This window comes from Diprion similis, chromosome 14 (assembly GCF_021155765.1).
Source record: "Diprion similis isolate iyDipSimi1 chromosome 14, iyDipSimi1.1, whole genome shotgun sequence".
Taxonomy (NCBI): Eukaryota; Metazoa; Arthropoda; class Insecta; order Hymenoptera; family Diprionidae; genus Diprion; species Diprion similis.
The window spans coordinates 6,889,526-6,912,188 of NC_060118.1; the positions used below are offsets into that span (position 1 = coordinate 6,889,526).

The 22,663-nt window shown below is 38.7% G+C and overlaps 2 protein-coding genes across 2 annotated transcripts; one reads left to right on the top strand and one right to left on the bottom strand.

The window, feature by feature from the left end:
• The first annotated feature begins 347 nt into the window (after positions 1-347).
• Positions 348-17,553, top strand: LOC124415045. The gene is made up of 8 exons (XM_046896310.1): positions 348-403; positions 14,194-14,383; positions 14,508-14,625; positions 15,290-15,400; positions 15,540-15,695; positions 15,802-16,071; positions 16,210-16,507; positions 16,872-17,553. The coding sequence occupies exons 1-8, from the start codon at positions 383-385 to the stop codon at positions 16,977-16,979; spliced, it is 1,272 nt and encodes a 423-aa protein (XP_046752266.1). The 5' UTR covers positions 348-382; the 3' UTR covers positions 16,980-17,553.
• A 642-nt stretch (positions 17,554-18,195) lies between these two features.
• On the bottom strand, positions 18,196-22,647 carry LOC124415043 (WD repeat-containing protein 43). The gene is made up of 6 exons (XM_046896305.1): positions 22,167-22,647; positions 20,698-21,195; positions 20,122-20,569; positions 19,580-19,889; positions 19,253-19,497; positions 18,196-19,112 (listed from the first exon to the last, which is right to left on the bottom strand). Exons 1-6 carry the CDS (start codon positions 22,359-22,361, stop codon positions 18,907-18,909), a joined length of 1,902 nt encoding a protein of 633 aa, XP_046752261.1. The 5' UTR covers positions 22,362-22,647; the 3' UTR covers positions 18,196-18,906.
• Between the last annotated feature and the right edge of the window lie 16 nt (positions 22,648-22,663).

A 22,663-nucleotide genomic window follows, 5' to 3' on the forward strand; every position in this document is an offset into this window, starting at 1 on the left:
TCCGGTTCTCCGGATCGTCTTTCCATTATACGCGCCGCGTAACGCTACATAACGCCGATGCATTATATATAGAATGTAGCACGTTAACCTGTTGCTCCTTCCACAACAAGCAGGAAGACTCCTCGGACAACACGCCCGTCCTCCTACTGAGGATGAGGGCAGGTGAGGAAAGGTAGGGGACGCAAACGAGGCCATCGGTCTAGACTCGACGAGCTTAGTCTTTCCGAAGTCGATGGGCTGAAGACCTCAGAAGAAGATACTCACTCCGCTTGTTCCACTGCCGTTGAGAATCACCCGAGGATCAACTTAATTCTTTACTCTACGCTTAGACTTCATACCTGTAACGCTTCTGGTTCACGATGATACCGACCACATTCTCAACATGAATTTTCGCACCTTCATCGTGAGTTGGATCTTCTTTTCTTGCATTTTTGAAAGCTCGTGATTCTCAGAGTAAGAGTCCCAACCCTATTACACTGCAATATCGTGAATTTGTAAAAAAAAAAAGTTTCTATCTTCATTTTTCTTTTGCTTCCGGCTGCATACACAACTTCATAGAATTCGAATTTGCAGTCAAATGAATATTGCAACGTCACTTAGCATCTTGGTAACGATAAGTTGGTATCGAGAGCTACGGGATGAAAAATATTATAGATAATATATCCGCAGTGGTCAATGTATGGGCAGCACTTTTTCATAGTTAAATCTATCGCAATTGTGGCTAGATTTACAAATCCGATGACAAGAGTTCAAAACTAATAGTAAAAGTTTACAATATGCTTAGGGAAATCTATCACAGTTGACGTAGATTTGAGTCTAAGAAACTGATGTCCATATATTCAACACGACAGATGTAAAATCTACATTACATTTTTTCCCATGGCGGTCTGAATTATGACCATCCACTCTGCACTTCTGAGAAACGTCTATACAATTCCATAACAGACAGTAACACTCACAAAGATCAATTCCAATTCAGATAATAGTTATTGTGAACGACAGAGTAAATTATCCAGCCCGATAATAAACATATTGTGTAAACATGTTTGATATGACACGATATGAACTATTTGATGATATGAATGCTTAACGATATCGCTTTTCATACCGATTAACCAAAAAATAGCCCATTGCACCACGTTTATTAGAATACGAATTATGATCTCGGTTATGATGTATTCATTTTCAGTTTTACTCGGAATCGTGTATTCCTATTTTCAGTGATAATACTTCCAATCAGAACGCACTCAAGTTAACATAAATCATGACTTGACCAGACTTGTGAATGAAGATGAACAACTTTAAAGTGATCATTTGTTGTAGCGTCAACATGAAGCAATTACGGTGGAAGAATTGGGTTTGGCTAATTTGAAAATTCAATCTGTGGTCACCTCAATTCGATCAATAAGAGTTCTGACGGTATTACCTCTAAAAAGCCACGAGGAAGATTTTCGTCGGACCAAAGTATGACTCGTTTTTTAACCTAAATTACAGTGGCGGCGCGGCGGATCAAAGAGCGCCTCTCACCTACTCGAAAGACGTTTACGGATTTTCGGATCGGCTTCTCCTCCCTAAAGGAAGGAATGAGGGACTCCGACTGCAGATTTTCGTCCACGTTTTCCCCTGCAGCAAGGATCACTTTCAGGAAGTCGATTCTCCAATGTGGGGGGAAGCCTACACCGATGGTCGTTCCATGGGATTCCCTCTGGACAGACCAATCCAGGCTAACAATTTCACCCTGTCGAATATGAGCTTCCAAGAGGTTGTCATTTTCCACAGGGAAGCTGCGGAAATAAACGCAACTGTGTAAACAAAGTTTTAAATTGTCCTGGGATCATAGTCATACAATTTTTCTATCGTAAATGACTTTTTCAGTTGATCTTATATACATGTACATACGTATATCCTGCTGTGTGACATAATTACCAAGGGAATAGCGTCAAATAAAAAATGCTTAGGGTGCTTATAAAGACGCATTGTACACCTCGAAAACACGAGGATGCAAAACTCCTATACCGCTCAAGTGATTAGAGTGAGACTTAGGCAATTAATGCCTTATTTTGGCAAAAAGTGGAGTGTCTTTTTACTTTTTCAAAATTTAGAAAAAAATTTTACAGATTGGTTACCACCCACAGAAATTGGCCAAATTTTCACAGTTGCACTGAATGGATTGAACTATCCGATATAATGCGACTCGGAGGTGATGAAACACACATTTTGAGCCCAGTTCCATGAGATTTGATGGTGAAATGACGAAATGGCAGCTGATCTGGTTTTCGTTTATGAAGAACACCGAAATCTCGTTTTGGCGACATTTGTTACCGACCTTTCACGCATGCCGGTAATTTTTTACCGACATTACTCGCATACATTACCGATGCGCGTAATCTCGGTAACAAATGTCGCCAAAATGAGATTTCGGTGTACTTCGTAATTGAAAACCAGATCAGCTGCCATTTCGTGATTTCACCATCAAATCTCATGGGACCGGGCTCAAAATGTGTGTTTCATCACCGCCAAGTGGCATCATACCGGATAGTTCGAACCATTCAGTGCAACTGTGAAAATTTGGCCAATTTCTATGGGTGGTAACCAATCTGTAAATTTTTTTTTCAAAGTTTGAAAAAGTAAAAAGACGCTCCACTTTTTGCCAAAATAAGGCGTTAATTGCCCAAGTTTCACTCCAATCGCTTGAGCGGTATAGGAGTTTTGCATCCCCGCGATTTCCAGGTGTATGTACAACGCGTCTTTATAAGCACCTTAAAACTGAGTTCTCAATTATTCATTTCGCTGTTTCGTAACGATCACCCCGAAATATCTGTGACCAGGGAGCCTATCTCAGAAAAATGAGAAAAAAACGTCATGATAATATCACGCTAAATAAAACTGCTACAACATTGTATTACATACTGCGACGTTTATACATCCCGACAATATTATCAGGACCAAACGAGATTGCTCGACCTTCAGTCCGGATTCAAGTTCAAATATAATGTTTCAATGGAAGATTTTTTAGCTGCGCATTTTCGGTGAGAATTTATTTTCATCCTTGTTCGATATTCCCATGGCTGAATAGAAGAATTCTTTTTATAGAGATAATAGCTTTAAATCATTCGTATCTAAATTGTTTTAAAAATTATCTGTTTACCAATTATCTGTTCGAGATTTTTAAGACACTCGAATTAATCGTCAAATGTGCAGTGGCCATGTTGCAGCTTGCAAACCAAATATAATTATGACGAGCAATCTTACACCCTTTTCAATGTCGTCGTTAGCGACAATCAATCTTACACGATGGGCTCTGACATGAGTCGTGAGTGCGAAAATAAAATGTTACAGCAATATCGATTATTTATGAACTCTGATGTTCAGAAACATAAATCAAATTTCATTGAAGATACGAAAAAATTTCTCCGAATCACTCCAATTTATTTCACTGTATTTTCGTAGATCGATTTGAAAAAATTTTGACGCACTGATTTTTGCTATTTATCACAGTAATTCCGAGAAAATATTCGTATCACTTCAAATTTTAAGCTATTGCAAGTTTAACAGATTTTTACCACGAAATTTCGAGGCGATACGAATTTTGGAAAACTAGGAAACATGTTTACTGGAGTTTGCTTGAAACACATAAAATTAGTTTGTCTACGAACTTCTGAATAACCTATCGAACATAAGGGAGAAAAAATTTTTACACCCAACAAATACATTCTCTAATGGACCTACTTTCGAATAAATTTGATTTTTCTCCGAGTAGAGTGACATTTAGACGCGTATCCATCTGGATTTGTATAATTCAGCGCTATAACGATGGGACAATTGATCTGTATTTTTATTTTTTAATACGAACGGTTTTGCGGTGACCAATCAATCTATTAACCGATTAAACGATAACTGAACTGATCAATCGGAGAATTGTTGCTATTGAATTGAACTTTTTTATAGAAGTTGTGTCGAATGAAAAAAAAACTGCATATTTACTGTACTGTATAACAGCTTTTTCAGCCACATATTATTCTGTGATCGACGACAAAAAAGGTTCCTCATCAAACCATTAATAATATTTCTAAATTTCATAACTTCTCATATTTTTATTTAATTCTGTCGAAAAATATTTCAGAAATAAAAAACGTATTTTGGAGCAACGAAGTGTGTTCGATATCTACATAGAAGACGCAATTCTCAGTTGATATGTGGGCAAAAAATGGAAACAAAAGTAACGAAGTCTGTTACATGTTTATAACCGAAAGACAGTCTATATTTATTTTCGATTGTGCAATGTTAAAATGCGTAAAACTTTGGTCAACGTGTCAAAGAAGCATGTTTTGGTCTCGCACGAAATTCTTGCATTTGGAAAATCATTTTCAAACCTCCGCGATAGGTCTCCCGAAGTTTTATTCTTAATTAGCATTTTAAAGGGAATCTATTTACTAGTACACAACATTATCCGCAGCTACTTTCATCGGAATTCCTAAGAACGCGTAATTTCATATGAAGTTGAAAACGAGCAAATTAAAACCAAAATTAATTGTATTCGCCGATTAGACTCTCAAGGAAAAAACCCTTAACTTGGCTGTGAATTCCCACCCTCAAGTTTTATTTTCTGGGAATTCAGCATTATCTATTAGTTGGAGGTGCGAATTCACATCCAAGTTGATGTTTTTTCCCTAAGGGGAAGCACAGAAATTGGAAAAATAATTTCTTTTGTTAGGCCACGTCAATGGCCCTTTGGAACATCGATGTGACAACGAAAAGTTTCCAGGTTTAGCAGATGCTATCGGAAATATTGTGGCAGCATGAACTGTCTGCGTTAATTGCGCAACGGTTCTTTATCATCTGTCAAAAGAACTGAGTGCAAAAGTTCACAGAAGTCACAAATATATGATTGCAAATCAGTTTCGGTGAGTATAAAAGACCCCGTGACGTGGAATCGTTACACTTCGACTTGAACGGAGTAGTCAGAACGGTCTTGCTCGTTACACAAGGGAACGTTGATCGGATATAGACGAAAAAAGAGGAGCCGAAAATTTTGCAGAAAATGATTCGCCAGGTGGCGATTCTTGCCGTCGCGGCATTCTGCATTGCGGCGTCTGATCCCGTCCCTCTGAAGAGTACCGACAACAATTTGGCCTATAGGCTGATCTACGATTTAGTATGGAGAACCCAACGGACGGGCAAGTTATCCAAGGAGATTGAGACACACGAGGAACCTTTCAATGTCGACGATCACCTGTTGACATGGCCGGACAAGGTGAGAAACACCTCTATAACCCAATACTTCTAGTGAATAAGGAAAGAAGCAGCACAGATCGGTCGAGGAGTAACACCTGCACATCGATTCTGTCCTTAGGAAGCGCTAGCAGACTTCCGGGCCCGATATCATTACGGAATGCTTCCACCGGGAGCAATTTTCTCCATCTACTACCCTGAACAGCTTGAAGAAGCTGTGTCGATCTTCAAGGTCATGCACACCGCTCCGAACACCTGGTTCTTCTTCCAATTTTCCGTTTGGGCCTTCAGAAACTTGAACCACGAATACTGGTCGTACGCTTTCAACATGGCCGTCATGTACCGAGACGACTGTAAGTCAATACCTATTCCCAGTCCCCACACCGTTTTCCACAACTACTACTTCAACAGCGACGTCATGAGGCAATTACACACCTTCAAGATGGACTACCAGTTCGAAGGTAAGACGACAGCGACTCTTTACCAACGTACACCAGCAAAACGAAGTCTGAAACCATTATTCGTTCGCTTTCATTGAACAGCTGGTCACGGATTAGAAGACGTTGAAAAAGTCGTGGTGCCGGGCAACTACACCAACTGGTACATCAGGGAAACCAAGGATCCCGAGAGGAACCTCACGTACTACCTTGAGGACGCAGATCTCAACAACTTCTACGCCTACCTCCACGTCGAATCGCCTTTCTGGATGTCGAGCAAAGCGTACGATCACGTCTCACATGATTTCAGTGGACAGGTTTACTTCGGGATTCACCACATGTTGATGAACCGTTACCACATGGAGCGCATGTCTCACAAAATACCGTTTATGGAAACTATCGATTGGGAACAGCCGATCGTCACTGGATATCTGCCACAGATGACTTACTCAAACGGCCTACACTTCCCGAGACGCCACGAATGGACCACAGTCGCAACGTCCAAATATCACCACGTTCAGGTAAGTGAATGAAAAATTAATTCTAGAATACGCAGCTAAATATATTACATTCGAACATATTCTATATTCTATGATAATCGGCGTTGTTTTCTTTTCCAGGAACTGGAACAGTACGAAAGCCGCATAAACAACGTCGTAGACTCTGGAATCGTTATCGACAGAGATGGAAACATCAAGCACCTTAAACACGTGGAAGACCTCAACGTACTTGCCAACCTTGTGGAAGGCAACGCTGCTTCCATAAACCCGTTCTACTACGGATCGGTGGACCACCTCAGCAGACACGTTCTTGGATTCTGTCCCGAACCTCAGAACAAATACCAGATCCTTCCCAGCGCCCTTGAGCACGCTTCCACCAGCATGAGGGACCCAGGCTTCTACAGAATGTACAACAAAATCGACGACTACTACATGAGGTGAGGCAATCCAACAATCATTCCAAACGACAACGTCTCTGTCCCTAGACTCAAACAATTGACTGTACTTAATGCCTCTTCAGATTCATGAAACGCCTCGGGCCCTACACGAAGGATGAGCTGGCCTCACCTGGAATCAAGGTCGTCGCAGCTTCCGTTAGCAACCTTGCAACTTACTTCGAACCTACCGACATATTTGTGACCGGTGTGAACAGGACCTCGGACAACAAATGGGTGTCATTTTACGTTCGCCAGCACCGTTTGAATCACAAACCGTTCAGTTGCGAAATGACCATTGAATCCGAAAAAACAGACAAGGTCTCCATCCGCACTTTCTTGGGGCCCAAATACGACCTGCAAGGCAGAAACATCACCGATTCATACAAATACTTCTACGAAGTTGACTACTACGTCACAGACCGTAAGTGCATACGAGTAAAAAGAACAACACCGAAAAAAAGAATTCTTGATAGCATAAATAACGGGTCTCCCGTTCATTCTAACGAATCACTGTTACTTCCGTCATTTCAGTCGCCGTTGGCAAGAACAAGATCACTCGCAACAGTAAGGATTTCACCTTGTCTGTCGTTGACCACAAGAACGACGAGTACTTCTACAGGAACGTAGATAAGGTCGTTCACGGCACAGAACAGGTGCCGAAGAACCCCGTCAAACATGGATTCCCGAACCGCCTATTACTGCCTATGGGTCTACCGGAAGGAATGGAGGTCCAGTTCTTCATCCACGTCAGAAAATTAGACCAGACCAAGACGAGAACTTGGAAGAGTCGATTCTACCCTGAGGGCGTAACCACCGACAAGCACTTCGGATTCCCTCTGGACAGGCCGATGAAGGAACACACATTCACTCTCCCCAACATGTACGCGTTCCCCGCCGTCATCCGCCACTACGAGACCGAGGCAGAGTTGAACGTGACTGTTTGACCTGACTTAATATGGTTAATCAAGACTGTCCGATGCTAATTGTAAGACTATCGCTAAGTCCAAATAATATTGTCTGTATACCAATTTAAATTTTTGTCGACTATTCAATCAAGTACACTGTAGAAGTTAGTACACACTAATAAAAAATATAATGCATTTCGAAAAAGGCAAGCTCATTTATATTTCTTACTCTTCAATATATTCATCCGTTTTTTTTTTTTTTCTGCTGAAAAGGAAATGATGTGCAGCATATTCCCCATGGCTCACCTATGTATCATGCACTGCATGGGTCTCTGAGCTCGCGCCTCTGTTGTACAACTTTATTTCGCGATTCCTCGTATAAGCGCTTTCTAACTGTACCACCAGACTAACGGTAGATTCATGTGACGCTAAACACATAACTTCGGTACACACTCACAACACCTACGCGATAAATTTATTCTGTGATAATTTAACCAAATCATTTCCACACCACTCTGGGATTCCTTGGATTTCTTCTTTTGTTTGCTGGTCACATCCATGTGTTATTCTCACTTTATAACTTTCAGTATATAATTCTACCATGCATATTCAGATTCTGTATTTACAAATTCACATTCGTTTAGTTTTGAACACCAAAAAACGATGTGCGATACTCATTTTTAAGTATGTGCGATGTAACTCAAATGACGACTAATCACCTACCTGGACTTTGTGGCGGCTCCCGCGATCGTTATATAAATAATGTAATACGAACTTGATTTTTGAATTCAATGGTTCACGGCTTTTAAAACGTTCCAATCAGCTAATGTTTCGTTGTTAACGTTTATGATTCTCGTCAGATTTATCGTCAGCAAATACGTAATGAACATCTTTTTCAACACTACAATTTTTATAGAAATACCAACCCAGCTTAAAGTCAAGTTCAAATTTTTCAGGTGTAATAAAGAAGCGGTTACTTCAACATTTCACATTAATTTCATGAATAATCAATTTTAGATGCAAATACAGATTATCGTAGAAATTCACTTTACCGTGAAGAATCGACAAATCTCGTTTTTTACCTAATAAACGAAAATCGGTTTCAAAACTGTATTTCGAAATAATTTATCATCTTTAGTATACAATAATACGAATAATTAAAAACTGCATATTGTTAAATTGTAATTTCACGTGGTTGAGACAAGGGAAATAATCCTCAATTTTCTAAAGCTCGATATAAAATTTGGTCTATCAAATCCATGACAAATATAATGTTTCCATGCCATCTGTGATAGTCATACCGAGGCGTGCTGTAATTATAGAGCCACGCATCAAATACCGTTGCAGTCTCAAACAAATATCGAGAAGGTTTCATTGCTCACTTGAAATCGAATACCAGCTCTACCTAAGCGTCAGTATTAAGGGGACACGTCAGTGAAACTCTAAACCTTTTCGATTTGCTTGAAACTTAAACTCATAACGAAGGTCCATAAAACAAATGGTTTTCACTCGGTTCCAATTATTTTAAACAACATGGAGAAGTGGTGTTTTTCGAAAAGCTTCTTGCGTCACAATTCTTCTCAATCTCAAAATCTCAAAAAATTCCCCAGATCACCAAAAATATCAACTACCAATTATTTCGACAATTAGATGGTCACTTATCGGATTGCAATTTCCATGGTAACTTTTGTTCTCTACGGTCCTCTAATGGCCGTGAAATTTTTTCAGATTTTTACGATGAGAATAGTGACGCAAGGAGCTTTTCGAAAAACACCACTTTTTCACGTTATTTTAAATAATAACTCTACACATGTGGAACGTAACTGTTTGAAACCGAGTGAAAACCATTTGTTTCATGGACCTTTATTACGAGTTTAAGTTTCAAGCAAATCGAAAAAGTTTATAGTTTCACTAACGTATCCCCTTAAAGGCACACAAGACTCCCGATTATCTGTCATAGTCATACTATTGTAATGTCATAATCATGCCACAGTAATGGAATCTTTCAAGAACGGACTATATATGTGTATATAATTACCACCACACATCGCGATATTACACTAATAACAGGTAAGACCATATCTGTACATTGCACATGAAGATGACATCTAATTTCACTGAGCTTCCTACAAAATCTTATCTACGATAAAATAGACGAAAATTATAATGGTTTCGTGACATCTTTTACGTGCTACAGTAAGCTGGAATAATAGAACCAGCACGAATCGAGTACCTTTGGGGTTCCTTGTCAGACGAATATCGAGAAGGTGTCATGGCTTACCTGAAATCCAATACCAGTTGCGCTCAAGAGTATCAAAGACGCACGGGAATCCCGGTTATCGGTCAAGGTCAAGCGTCCTCCTCCTAGAGGAAGTCACTAGAGGTGGTTTCACCTGAGTGGATCACACCTCGGTCCGGTTCTCCGGATCGTCTTTCCATTATACGCGCCGCGTAACGCTACATAACGCCGGTGCATTATATATAGAATGTAGCACGTTAACCTGTTGCTCCTTCCACAACAAGCAGGAAGACTCCTCGGACAACACGCCCGTCCTCCTACTGAGGATGAGGGCAGGTGAGGAAAGGTAGGGGACGCAAACGAGGCCATCGGTCTAGACTCGACGAGCTTAGTCTTTCCGAAGTCGATGGGCTGAAGACCTCAGAAGAAGATACTCACTCCGCTTGTTCCACTGCCGTTGAGAATCACCCGAGGATCAACTTAATTCTTTATTCTACGCTTACACCACACACCTGTATCGATTCTGGTTCACGGTGACACCGACCACATTGTCATCATGAATTTGCGCACCTTCATCGTGAGTTGAATTTACTTTTTTTCGCTTCCCCGGAAGTCCCCAGTAGTCATTGTTAGAGTTACGCTGCCGGTTCTAGGACACTCCATTACAGTCAATTCTAGAAGAAAAAATTCTGCATCGCTCTGTCTTACTTCCGGCTTCGTACGAAACTTTATTAAACTCCATTTCGCATCTTGCTAACGTTGATATCGAATCCGATGTATGTTCTCAACAAGAAGTATGCATTCTGTACTTCTAAGGAATGTCAATACAATTCCATAACACTCATTGTCAACTCAATTCCAATTTACATGGCAACTGTTTTGAACAACGCAGTAAACTATCCCGTATCACAGTGAATAAGTGTTACAGAAATGTCTAAATGCCATCAGTGATTGGCAACATGGCATTTAGTATCTGTCAACTAAAAAATTAGCCAATTGCACCACATTTTCTGGTACACGAGTATTACGATGTACTCACAGAGTTTCATTTATTACCCAGAACCGTGCGTTTCTAATTTTTAGTGACGAAACCTCCAATATAGATAAAAAAAATTTCTAGCAGCCATTTCTGACGTGTGCCAGACTAATTATTAAAAGGTTTTGCTTGATTTTTGTGTTCTCCAAGTGACTAAGCAAGACTTTAGACTTTAGACTCGAGCAAGACTTTGGATTGACTGTTCAAATTTCAGCAGAGTGTCGAGAGCAAATTAGCGATGTTTCAAAACCGTGCAGTAAAATTTTATCACATCGTGAAAATTTTTTATATTTTCACCGTGATATTTTAAGTAATTTAATTCTAATGTTTTGGTCCAAAAAAATCCGTTCGAAAAAACAAGTTCCACATGATAAGAAAAGGCCGTCTGCGATGAAAAACGGTAAATAAAATTGAGGTGGTCAAGCAACTGACCAGCCTTCTAACACATACATCGAATATTAATGCTATTCAATTAAATTAACAACAAACCAGCGACTACTCCCGTTTTTCGTCTATGTAAAGCAACCGCGATATAAAATGAAGTCAGCGCAGCTATTCAATTGTTTTTTAGTCGCATAAAACCTGAGGGAAATTAGAAATTTTATTAATGGAATTGAATGCTCATGTAACCGGTATGCTACTACCGGTTAAAGAACCTCATTAATCCACGCAGCTATGTCACACGTACAGTATATGACACAACACATGTAAAGGCAATCGTGCGTAACACCGTAAAACCGGCTCAGAACTGATGGATGAGAAGTTATGCGAGGTAGTTATAATAAATACAAGTGTAAGTAGGTTGAAATTTCTTCTTCTCAAAGTCACGACATTCATTTCCGTGCTTTGATGTTGTTAGGGTATAATAAAATATTATTATACGGCTCATAGACGCATGTATAATGTAGGTACGTAATACACCAATATGTATGTGAAAGTTTTTTTACTTGCAAAATCTCGTTGCGTAACTTATAACTGCATGCTTACATCTCGTAATTGATCTAAACAATCGCTCGCATCAAATCGACGAACAGGTACATACATTGTGCATTATTCCGCATTATTTCTGAGAAAGTTCGTATTTTTCGGTTTTATAAGTATTATAAGTATACAGAGAAAATTTCAGCCCAACTATATTTTTTACCTAAGTTTCAAATGACTTTTTTGAAGACTGAAAAAAATATACGAAATAATAGTTACAACCATCGATCGCCAGATGCCAGCGAATTATGACAGGAGAAAAACAACGCGTTGAATAGCCCAAATTTACTCAACGCACAATTTTTTAACTGATTTGATTATGAGACATGGAAAAAGGATAATTGTCACGTTTATTCGAAACTCACGTGGTTTCATTACGAGAGTATGCAGGGTATTTGAGGGGCATACGTCACAGTATGTTGGGTTGTCTATGGCTGAGGAGAACAAATATCGGTAATCTAGACCTGCCGAGTTATCGGTAAGTAGCGTGTTTCAACCCCTCGCGAGTGAGCTAAAAGTTGGATGGATTTAGCCAAGGAGTTGATTTGTTCTTTATAACCTATGCTGAAGAGTTCAGTGATCGCATTCCGGAGCTTGGTTCTCGTTAAAGTGATTATATGACTTGACTTGACTGAAGTGATTACGAGTCGGTAGGTCTGTTTTACCGATATTTGTTCCCCGCAGTGGTAGGCAACCCGACCTACTGCAGCATTTAATCGAAAACACCCTGTATTCAAGAGTAGACAGCTGAAAAAGTGGATGAATTTTGGGAATTTATATGTTGTCGACCAATTATTAAATGCGACTGAAGTATGTTTTATTCAGAAGCATTTAAGCAGCTTTGTTTAAGTATCTTTATATGAGAATCCATTAATAGGATGAATTGTAATTGACAATAACATCAACTGTTACGCTCGATGACATATTTTGCGGTACCTGCGATGTCTTACCAACGACTGCCTATTTTCTTAAGATTTGAAGACAGTTTTTGAGATATTGTGAGTACCGTAAAACATATCACCGAGTGAAACTGTTGATGTTACTGTCAACAACAGTGCTTGGTATTAACTAATGGTAATAAAAAAAAATACTCAACCAAAACTTGACCCGCATAATTTTGAATAAAACAAACACCAATCGAATCGAATGATGGGTTGTCGAGATATCAATTCCTCAAAATTCACCGACATTTTCAGCCATTTCCTCATCTATACTTCCTCAATTGAAATGCAAATTTTCTTCGGTGCGTTGAAATCTGCGATTAAATCGGAACGAGGTATTTTGAGAAAACATTCACAAACTCGTCCAACGGTGCTTCGCCTTATCCGACCTCGAGGGAACCGACGATGTGTCCAGTGTTAAAAAACGTTCCAATACACACAGTGATATTAATATATAGGTATGCATAACTACACTCAGTGAACCGGGTACCGTTACTAAAGCAACTCAACGGCATAGATCCGTATGTTAACAAACGTCCGCACACAGTTCATGTTTGTGTCTGTCCGACTGCTGGTTTGCCCTTAACCGAAACGAGGCTTCACATACCTCTGCGCACGCGGCTTTCGTCGACTTTATCGCTATATAGGTATACTCACGTGTCAATGATTCAGGGACCAGAAACACCGAACCGTAATTCGGGGTCAGGATCACGAATTCCATGCCACGCATTTACATATGCTTATATAAATAGAATGTAAGAAGGATCAAAATAATCGATTTTCGATTAAGTCGATTATTTTCTCCAGATTAATCGAGTATAATCGATTATTTTTCCTCACAATCGGTTTTTGTTTTTTACTCCGATTACAATATCAATTTATGCGATTAAAATATCAATTATTATCACTGTCTTATATACTTATTTGATATACTGAGTTAGAGATAAATGAATATTTTCACTTGAAATTGCAATATATTTTGAATGAAAGTATAGATTTTTAAAACAACTTTTCCGTTATTCACTGTGTGAAAAAAAATACGAAATAATCGATTAATCGATTAACTTTTACCGATTCAATCGAGTCGAGTTCGATGATTTTTTGGACTAAATTAATCGATGCATCGATTATTTTTAGTTTCGCAACTATCGCTAATAGAATATAAATTTTTGATGCATTGACGCGCGTTAGAATTCAAATATTCGATCGTTTTACGTTATTGCACGGAATTGTGGAACATTTTTTCCACGTGAAATCACGTGTAAGATACATATCTCACAAACGAGATGAGAGGAGTTTCTCTAAACACGATTTGATGAGATTTTTTCTATAATAAATGAGCAGGTTTTCCGTCTACCTAAGAAGTCTCTGAAAATTTTAAATTTCGATAAATTTAGGAAAATGAATTAAATACGTAATATATAAACCTAAGAAAAAGAAACGACGTATTTATTATTTAGTCAAATATTGTACGATTAATTGCAGCTGATCCTAATATGCACTTCGACGGAGGGTGAAGATTTTCCTAAGCGAAATGTCGACCGTTTAAAAAACGAAGACGCAGTACAGGAAAGCGAACCTCCAGAGGGTTATTACGCTTTTGTAGAATCTCCCAATGCCGAACCGCCAAAAGTGAGACCGCCGCCTTACATGGACAGCGACGAAGAGTGCCAAGGTACGATAAACTGTGTTTTATATTTATAAACTCGGTTCTCTGACCGCGTTCAATAACCTTGGTAAGTATTTCGTTGCAAACGGGTACAATAAATTTTAATTTTTCTTTATTTTTCATCTTGCAGACCCCGGAAAACAGGGCAAAGGCTTCGTCTCAGTTCATAACATCTGCGGGGATCTGAACAAAGGATATATACCGCGAAATCCGATGCGACAAAACGTTCTCGGCTCTTCGTACCCCTTGTAAGAAAACAATAACATCAATTGCATTATCATAGCAACTATAAGTATTATTATTATTGTTTTTGTTCTGTTTCGTTGGATTCTAAAAACACTAAAACCTTCGATTTCGACATATCATGCATATGAAAGTGAATAACTGGATATTACAAATAACTTCGCTGCAAGGAATTTTTCCTAGAGATTGTTTGAATAATTAGCTTACTGTTACAACTCGATATTCTGCGTGACATATGTTCACTCTTTTGCTTTTCTCCACAAGCGATAAGACCTTATTACAAAACACAGCTGAAAACAGTTAGTTCCTATAATCAGCTTTCATTCGTATTATTTATGTGCTTGTTTGTTATACTGAGTAAATTTGATCCGTTATAATGATGCCAAAGTTCTTGACACAAAAAAATAATCATTTAAAGTGTAATAACCGTTACGGTTTGCATTTATGAATCTGTTTAACACAGGTCATCGAACATATCGGTAAAGATTAATCGTTCGGTTTAATTAACAAGATTATGAAACATACAAAGTAATTCATAAACGATATACCATCGTGAAATTCACTGGTAACAAGTAGATTCGAGAACGTTGATTAAGTCTAGATAATTGCGGCTCACAGTTGCAGGAAAAAAAAAGAAAGGTGATTAACACCATGTAAAAACTATTTCAGTGAGCTGTTGCGAAATCACACCTTGAAGTTCTTGAGCAAAGCTTTACCGATCCTAAAAGCTGACAACTCACTACCAAAAGTGGCAAAAGTAGAACCATTCTCTCAAAATTCGTAAGTTTCTCAATCTTTATCTTTATAACTCGGACATAGTGTGATATGATTATATTATACAACATATTATTTAACAATTTTTGTTCCATAAATTGATTTGCATTTGAAATTTTTTATTCCTGACTTTGCTACTGCACAGTGTCGACACAGATGAAAAACGTAGCATAACTAAAAGATCAACAACAAACACAGACGCGACCGCAGCCGCGAAGGCAGCATCGGAAACCGTACCCGCATTGACGGAAAAAGATGCGACGAGAACTGGGAGAAAATTCTGTGAAAGTGGCGGTGGCGTGTAAGTATTCAAACGTAAACTTAAATAACAAATACGGTTTAAGAACGGTTGTAATAGCCTAAAGGAAATGGTCATAACGCCAAGTATGTTATGAAAAAATGCACAGAGTCTGCATGCTCTACAAGGCGATTCAGGGCGAGCCTCTAGCTTCGGCAGCTGCAGAGCGCAGAGATGATCCTCCGACACCGGAATATCGTCAGAGAACACCGCCGCAAGAAACGCCAGCTGAATACTCGGGCCCGCCGACTCCTTGTCCCGCAAAAGTCGAGTATGCCACACCGGTATTTGCCAAAAATTATCAAGGCGTTTGGCGTTACGTTGTGCAAATACCATACGAAGGATACTTTACCCAGACGATCGAAATCACCAGATGCATGTGAGTGAATAATTCGTAGCCATATGAGGTGAAGAAACATTGAGGGGGTATACCGTGTTGTTTCCTCATGACAACCCATAGGGATGCCTAATTATAGGGGCGATTCATTCTTATAATTCCATGTTGTTTATCGGACAGGCAATCCAGATGCCACTACTTGGACGGCGGGTGTCTGTCATCCCCTAGGTGGACTAGCTTGTTGGTGGCGGAAATCTTTTATCCTGACACCTTTTTGGAGGAAAATCAAAACACCAGATGGCCAGGTCCCAGAGAACCCGTTGCTGGATCCCCGCCGCCGGTTCACGATTTCCAGAATTATCAACAGTACTTGCAGAAACGCGCGGGCGAAAGTGAGGCCAGAAGCAGCAGTGGGTCTCAGTTCCAACAACAGCAACAACAGCATTGCGATGGCGTTGATGAGATGGGATGCTTCCAGGTACGTACATGCGCACTCATATTCAAGTGCATAATTTCTCTCAATATTGAGATTTCAATTGTAAAGTGGCCGCCATATTGGTTCCATTCGAGACCCACCTCGCAACTTCAGCCTTCGCGTTCTGTTCGCTCATTTCTTGAGAGCAAAAATTAGTGTCCTTTATCGGTTCTCTATCGCCTGCACGGCTATAGAATATCCAGATTTTTAAATTTTATGCAGTTAAAAGATCACAGCATACGAAAGTAATTTTCTCATCTTTGAATTCTCGACGCCATGTTTGTCATGTCATCGAAAAACATAGTTGCCAAGTTCTTTCACTGACCTGCGATGCTAACGAAATGTCGTTGTACTTGCTTTTTCACAGGTACGGCTGTACTACGACTGGTTCCTTGTACCAGGAAGTTGCAAGTGCTGGCGACCGGATTATTTCAACCGTTACGTTCGCCGGGGTAGTTCGAGTCCCGATTTGTGATGAGAGAAAAGAAAAACTTGTGTTTACTCACAAACACGTTATGTATAGTATGACCTCAGATACGAGCGCGAGAAACGAATAGCAGGACATTGAAGTAGTGTTTTAAAATTTGATTTACAAACGACTGACATGATCATTATAAGTAAGCAAAAAGAAAAAGTTTTCAAAAGAATGTCCTACTATAAACGGCATACCGTATGTATGTACTAACCAGGTCTAACCCAGTCTGCACATATTAAACTATTAGTTACGTTAGTGTTAATAATTATTATAGAACTAGAATGTATAAGGCTAGAACCGCTAAGTCCAAATCTCAGACCGTTAACATTCGTTTTTTTAGATACGTATACCAGCGAACTCAGTATTGAATTCTAAATATTGTAACGTAAGACAAAAACTATCCTGAATATTATTCGAATAATGTGCTCACTGGATACATTATCATTTTATTTATTGTATGTATTTGAAGATGATCAAAACGTATATGTACAACGTAATTTACTTTCTTCTATCTATACAGTTATACCACTTAAATGTTGCGCCTTGAGAATAATACTGTAATATTTACATTGATCAAAATTTCATTTTCATTTTATTCAAACGATAATTTTTTACCATAGATAATTCTTGATCAAAATATTCTAAATAGAGATACAATGATTTTCAGATCAGTAAACTACTGGCATTTATTCAAGCCTGTATTTAATCATATCCTGTAATAACTTGAAAAAGTGAAATTTTGTCAGCTTACAGTATAGTTTTAACGGTGTGGTATATGTGTATCGATAACTCTACTACGCATCTGTGTTGATTAAGTCTATGTTTAAAAATGGATCGAATATTAAACGTGATGAAAAGCGAAATGAATAAAATACCGATTATTAAAACTAATTTTCTATCATTGCGCGTACGACACCAATCATTAATATTCTTCAGATATAACCTCGTAGACAGGGGTTTTTTGAAAATTCAGATATTTTAAAACAACATTCCATCAGATAGATTCTTGTTTATTCGTATTATTTAATCAGAAAAGACTCGCCTGGCCCATATAAAATCCGGATCGTTACGTGTTTAACGTAATTCAGTAAATATATTTTCATAATGGGTATGCGAAAATTTACTTATGTAACTTCTCGTTCGTAAACTGATAACAGTTCCCTGATATAAAAATATAATGAGCATATATGTACGTAAACCTATGAAATTTTCTTTCTTTTATCAATTTTTGCAAACTGTATACTGCAATTAGCAATGGTTAGTTAAATTCAGCAAATTTTCGTATTTCAATGAGAATCGGTAACACACCAGTGTCCTTTCACTGGCTATACTTGGCACGCACTGGGTGTGATTTTATTAGAATTCCTAGTGCACAGGTACAGCCACTGAAAGAGACGATTAGCCTGAACAAGTTCAACAGAAAACGCTAGAATTAAAAATTTAAAGTAGATATGTCTATATACTTTAATTAATTCATTACTTAGAAAAAAAAGTCAGAAAAAAAAGTCAGTAAAAAATGAAAATGGTAAAAGAAATAAGAAAATTTGGTAAATTTGTTTCTTTCCGCAAAACAAGTTTAACGATCTACAATTTATATTTACATTTAAAAAAAATATAATGCAACAAGTCTTCATACTGAGCAAACACTGAATCGACGTACATAAAAAAAACGTCAACATAAATTAGCCCTGATGTATTCGCAGTCTTTTACGAAACAGTAAAATTATTCAGCTTCTTCGCGCTTTTGTTATGTCATACATTCTGTTACGGGTAAAAGAAAGAAGATTCGTTAGTCAAAATCACGTTCCTCCGTTTTCATTTCAAGGTAGCGAAGTGATTTTAAAAGGTTTACTTGAACGAATTAATCCAGACATTTTCTTGTGAAAAAATTGCCGCAGTTTTACTTTTGTCTGTTTTCTTTACAAGTTCAACTAGACATTGAAATATCGTCACTGTCCTCACCAACATCTTCATCGTCACTCTCGTCATTGTCGTCTTCGTCATTGTCACCTGGTTGATTATGGGTTTCATCAGCTTCTTGGTTTGCCTCCTGGTCAGAAGCTTCTTCCCAAATATCATCCGATTCACTTCCAGTTGCCAGTTCCTCTACCTCAGTGTCGTCATCTGAAGAATCTGTTGTAATAAAAATTTGACCTCTAATGTAACATAACAAATGAGTGAGGTATTGTTTGTAAAACAAAAAAAATATTCACGCGTTGATAATGCAATTTCAATGATCATTCATCCGACATATCATAATCGACAAAACAAACCTGGCTCTTGATAAACAAGGAGACTCTCCTCGTTGATTCTTTCCCGTTTTTCAGCTGCTTGTGTGATTTGACCAGTAACAAGAGCAACGCGCCCTTTGAGCCTGCACAATTGTGGCAACAGGCTCAATTTTGCATCCACAGTACCTAGAATGGGTCCCAATAAGTCACCAATGTCTGGATAGGATAACAGATGCCCCGCAAAATGCTGAACCAACATTTTGAGCCAGGTAATGGCTATTTTGGTCCTAAAACAACGAGCAGTGAGCATTACAAAAGACATTACTGAACGTAGTGTCCAAAACAACGTAAAATAAAATTTAAACGCACGTGTATGCTTTCCCTTGCATTAAGATGGTCAGCTCCTTGAGCAATGGAGCAATCGTCTCAACTGGTAGCCTCGATACCGTGTTTTTAATCAAAGTTTCATCTCGCCTCATCAACACGTCGCGAAGTATAGTTTTGTCTTTGCTATGTAAACCTTGCATGAGTAGTTGTGCCATATTGGTAGCTTTTGTAGGTGCTTCGCCCGGTGTGTTAGCTGCTGTTTTTAAACTGAGATTTTCTAATCTAACTTCCATTGGTAGTTGTGAACCTGCTGCATTCGATCGACTCCTTTTCACTATCGGAGTGGCTGTTCCTAAAAAAGGATAAACAATTAAAAGTAAAGTAGCCGTAATGCAGACAGTCCAGTCATTTTCAATCTTGAAGGAATGATGCGAGCGATTTGTTCATATTTGAAAAAAAAAATAATTAATCACAAAAGTGCAGAAAGCAATTTTTTCTTTTACTAAAAAACCGTAGGAAGGGGACGAGTGATGATAATTCTTTTGTTGTTATGTTATTTTTTTACACATAGATCAAAATATTACCTGTGGTTAAATATTGGACCTCTCCGTCGACTTCCGTAGGTTTAATTTTGGAAACTGCGAGATCATTTCTTTCCTTCGATATCTTTGCACCGAGCCTCATAAGACATTGTACTTTCTCTGAAAAATCAGGCGTAACTTTTTCGAAAGATACATTGAGGTATGAACCATATGCCAAAAGCAGCTGCGAGTCTTCCGTCAGTTTAGCAGTTAAAATTTGAATTTGTTGAACAGTTTCTTTCTGACCACGAGTTGAATTGACAACAATTTCAAGTGTCGGTTTAAGAGGCTTGGAACCTCGCCCGTTTGGTTGATGCTTGAATAAATGGGCTTTACCAGACCTTGTCACTGCCAATACCTCGACTTGTGAATCTGCGACAACCTGCGCCGTTACCGAAGTGGCCTCATCCTGCATCACTAATATGGCCACGGAGTTCCTGTCCTTATTTTCCTGCATTTGAATAGTAAAATATAAGGGTCAAGTAACCAAAAACCTCCTTGTACTAGAGAAGTAAAATAAATATTGTGCAATTTCATACTAAGTAAAGATGAAAAATCCAATATCTGTGACAAATTTACCTTATTTAATGACCAAATGTTTAATTGTCTATCGCCGCTGGCTCCACTGATAAGGTAGATACTTTTGCCATTCATTTTTATAGGGTTCAGAGAAGTTACATAGCTGGTGTGTCCCGTAAAGCTCGTAATGACACGCTGGGTCGATAAATCCCACCACTTGATAGTTTTTCCAGCTGAGATGATGGAATTTTCACCATGAACAATGGCGATAGCCGTGACTTTTTCTTTACCAGACTTAAACTTGGCCTTGACGCAATCGTCCTGGATATTCCAGTGGATAATCATCTTGTCTTCGGCAGCTGTGAATAAACCGCTGCAATCCGACCAGTCGATTGCTGTTATTACTCCCGTGTGGCCCACCTCCAATTGTTTACTAACTGCGGCAGCCGCCACGTCGTAGAGAATGACATTCCCGTTGACCGAACCCATCGCAACCATTCCTATGCTCTCCGGCTCCTCGGTTACAGATTTTCTCTTTCGCTTCTTCCATGGCGAAACCTAACAGATATGTTCCTATACCACAGAGCACAGATTCCGTCTCTCTCAAATTGGAAGTAAATGAAGAAAAATGGTGACTTTGAATTAATAAAGCCAATAACTTCTCTTAATTTTGAAATCACAACATTGAAAACTTATTGTGAATTCAGATATATTCCAGATATTCAAAGTTTCAAAATTTCACAGATTATCTATAATTTGGTCAAAACTTCTTCATATACACAAACTCAAAAATTCCAAAACAAAGATGCTGTTCAACCGCCAGATTTGTAACAAACCAATAAGGAAGTGTTTTTGCTCTTTAGCATAGTGTCAGACACGTTATACATAATTCTTAAGTAAGTTACAAAACAATCTTCAAATGAATACAACAATACTATCGCAATTTATGAAAGGCCACATTGAATCGATTGTATAGATCGCAATGGATAAGCGATAGTTCGAGTATCTACAGTCTAAATGAGACAAATTTGATTGCAGAATAATGGTGAAACATGAGGTAGTCAAGATGTAGGAAATTGTTTTCATAAATTGATAAAGAAAAATGTCGAAGGTAAGGAAGAATGCCCGGTTGTGTAAAACTGAAGCTAGCAACCAATGTCAGCCACCAAACATGTTAAACTTTTTCAAAATAGAAAAAAGCAGTTCATTTTTATCCATATAATTCTGTAACAGTATCAGGGGTTCAAGGTATTTCACTAAATTTTAATTTTCAGACTTTACTACTTCATTCGAATGAAATATTAGAACGTTTGGCTGCTAGCTATAGTCTCGTCTCGGTTGTTTGACATAACCTATACCGGCTATTGGAGTGAATATGTGTAATATTTCTGGGGATGAGCGAGCAAGTTGGGTTTATTCCACTTGAAAACGTGGGCGTAATTAGGATCGATGTCACAGTATTTACAGTAAATTGATTGAAGAGTTAATTAATAAAATAGGCAAAGTTATATAACGCGCACATGGCATACCGAGTTGGAGGTTGATTGACGGGTAACGGAGATCCACGCTAGGACACTGCAGGGCGATGACAGATGTAAATTTGGTGTGTATTCCTGTTTCAATCTGCTTGTAGCTGTCTCCCAGATCTTCAATTTACCGTCGCTACCACAATGTGCTAAATATTTTCCGTCATGAGAAAAAGCGGAGCAACTTGTACCCGCCATCTTTCAATATTCTGCTATGTTTATCACATGTAGTATTTCAAGGGAATGAATACGAACGACCGTTTGCTCAACTGTAAGAAAACGAATTTCTCGGTGGTTCGCGGTACTTGTGTTTCCTTTATTACACCCGCCGCATGTTACATGCGGTATACTTTCTCTAATCGCTTCCCCGTAGCACCTGACACGAGTGTTCGATTAGCAGCTTTTTGAACGGTACAACACCCACATAACCTCCAAATCTCGGATCATGCCGCGTTATTGCTGTACGGGAAGTATTTAGAGCACGTTGAATTCACAACTTA

Coding starts and splice junctions, on each gene's coding strand:
- LOC124415045 (XM_046896310.1), top strand. CDS start 383: ATGAATTTTCGCACCTTCATC. Junction 14,626..15,289: donor CTCGGCTCTTCGTACCCCTT/GTAAGAAAACAA, acceptor AAACTATTTCAG/TGAGCTGTTGCGAAATCACA. Junction 15,696..15,801: donor TGTGAAAGTGGCGGTGGCGT/GTAAGTATTCAA, acceptor AAAAATGCACAG/AGTCTGCATGCTCTACAAGG.
- LOC124415043 (XM_046896305.1), bottom strand. CDS start 22,361: ATGGCGGGTACAAGTTGCTCCGCTTTTTCTCATGACGGAAAATATTTA. Junction 21,196..22,166: donor GTCAATCAACCTCCAACTCG/GTATGCCATGTG, acceptor CATATCTGTTAG/GTTTCGCCATGGAAGAAGCG. Junction 19,890..20,121: donor GGTCCAATATTTAACCACAG/GTAATATTTTGA, acceptor ATCCTTTTTTAG/GAACAGCCACTCCGATAGTG.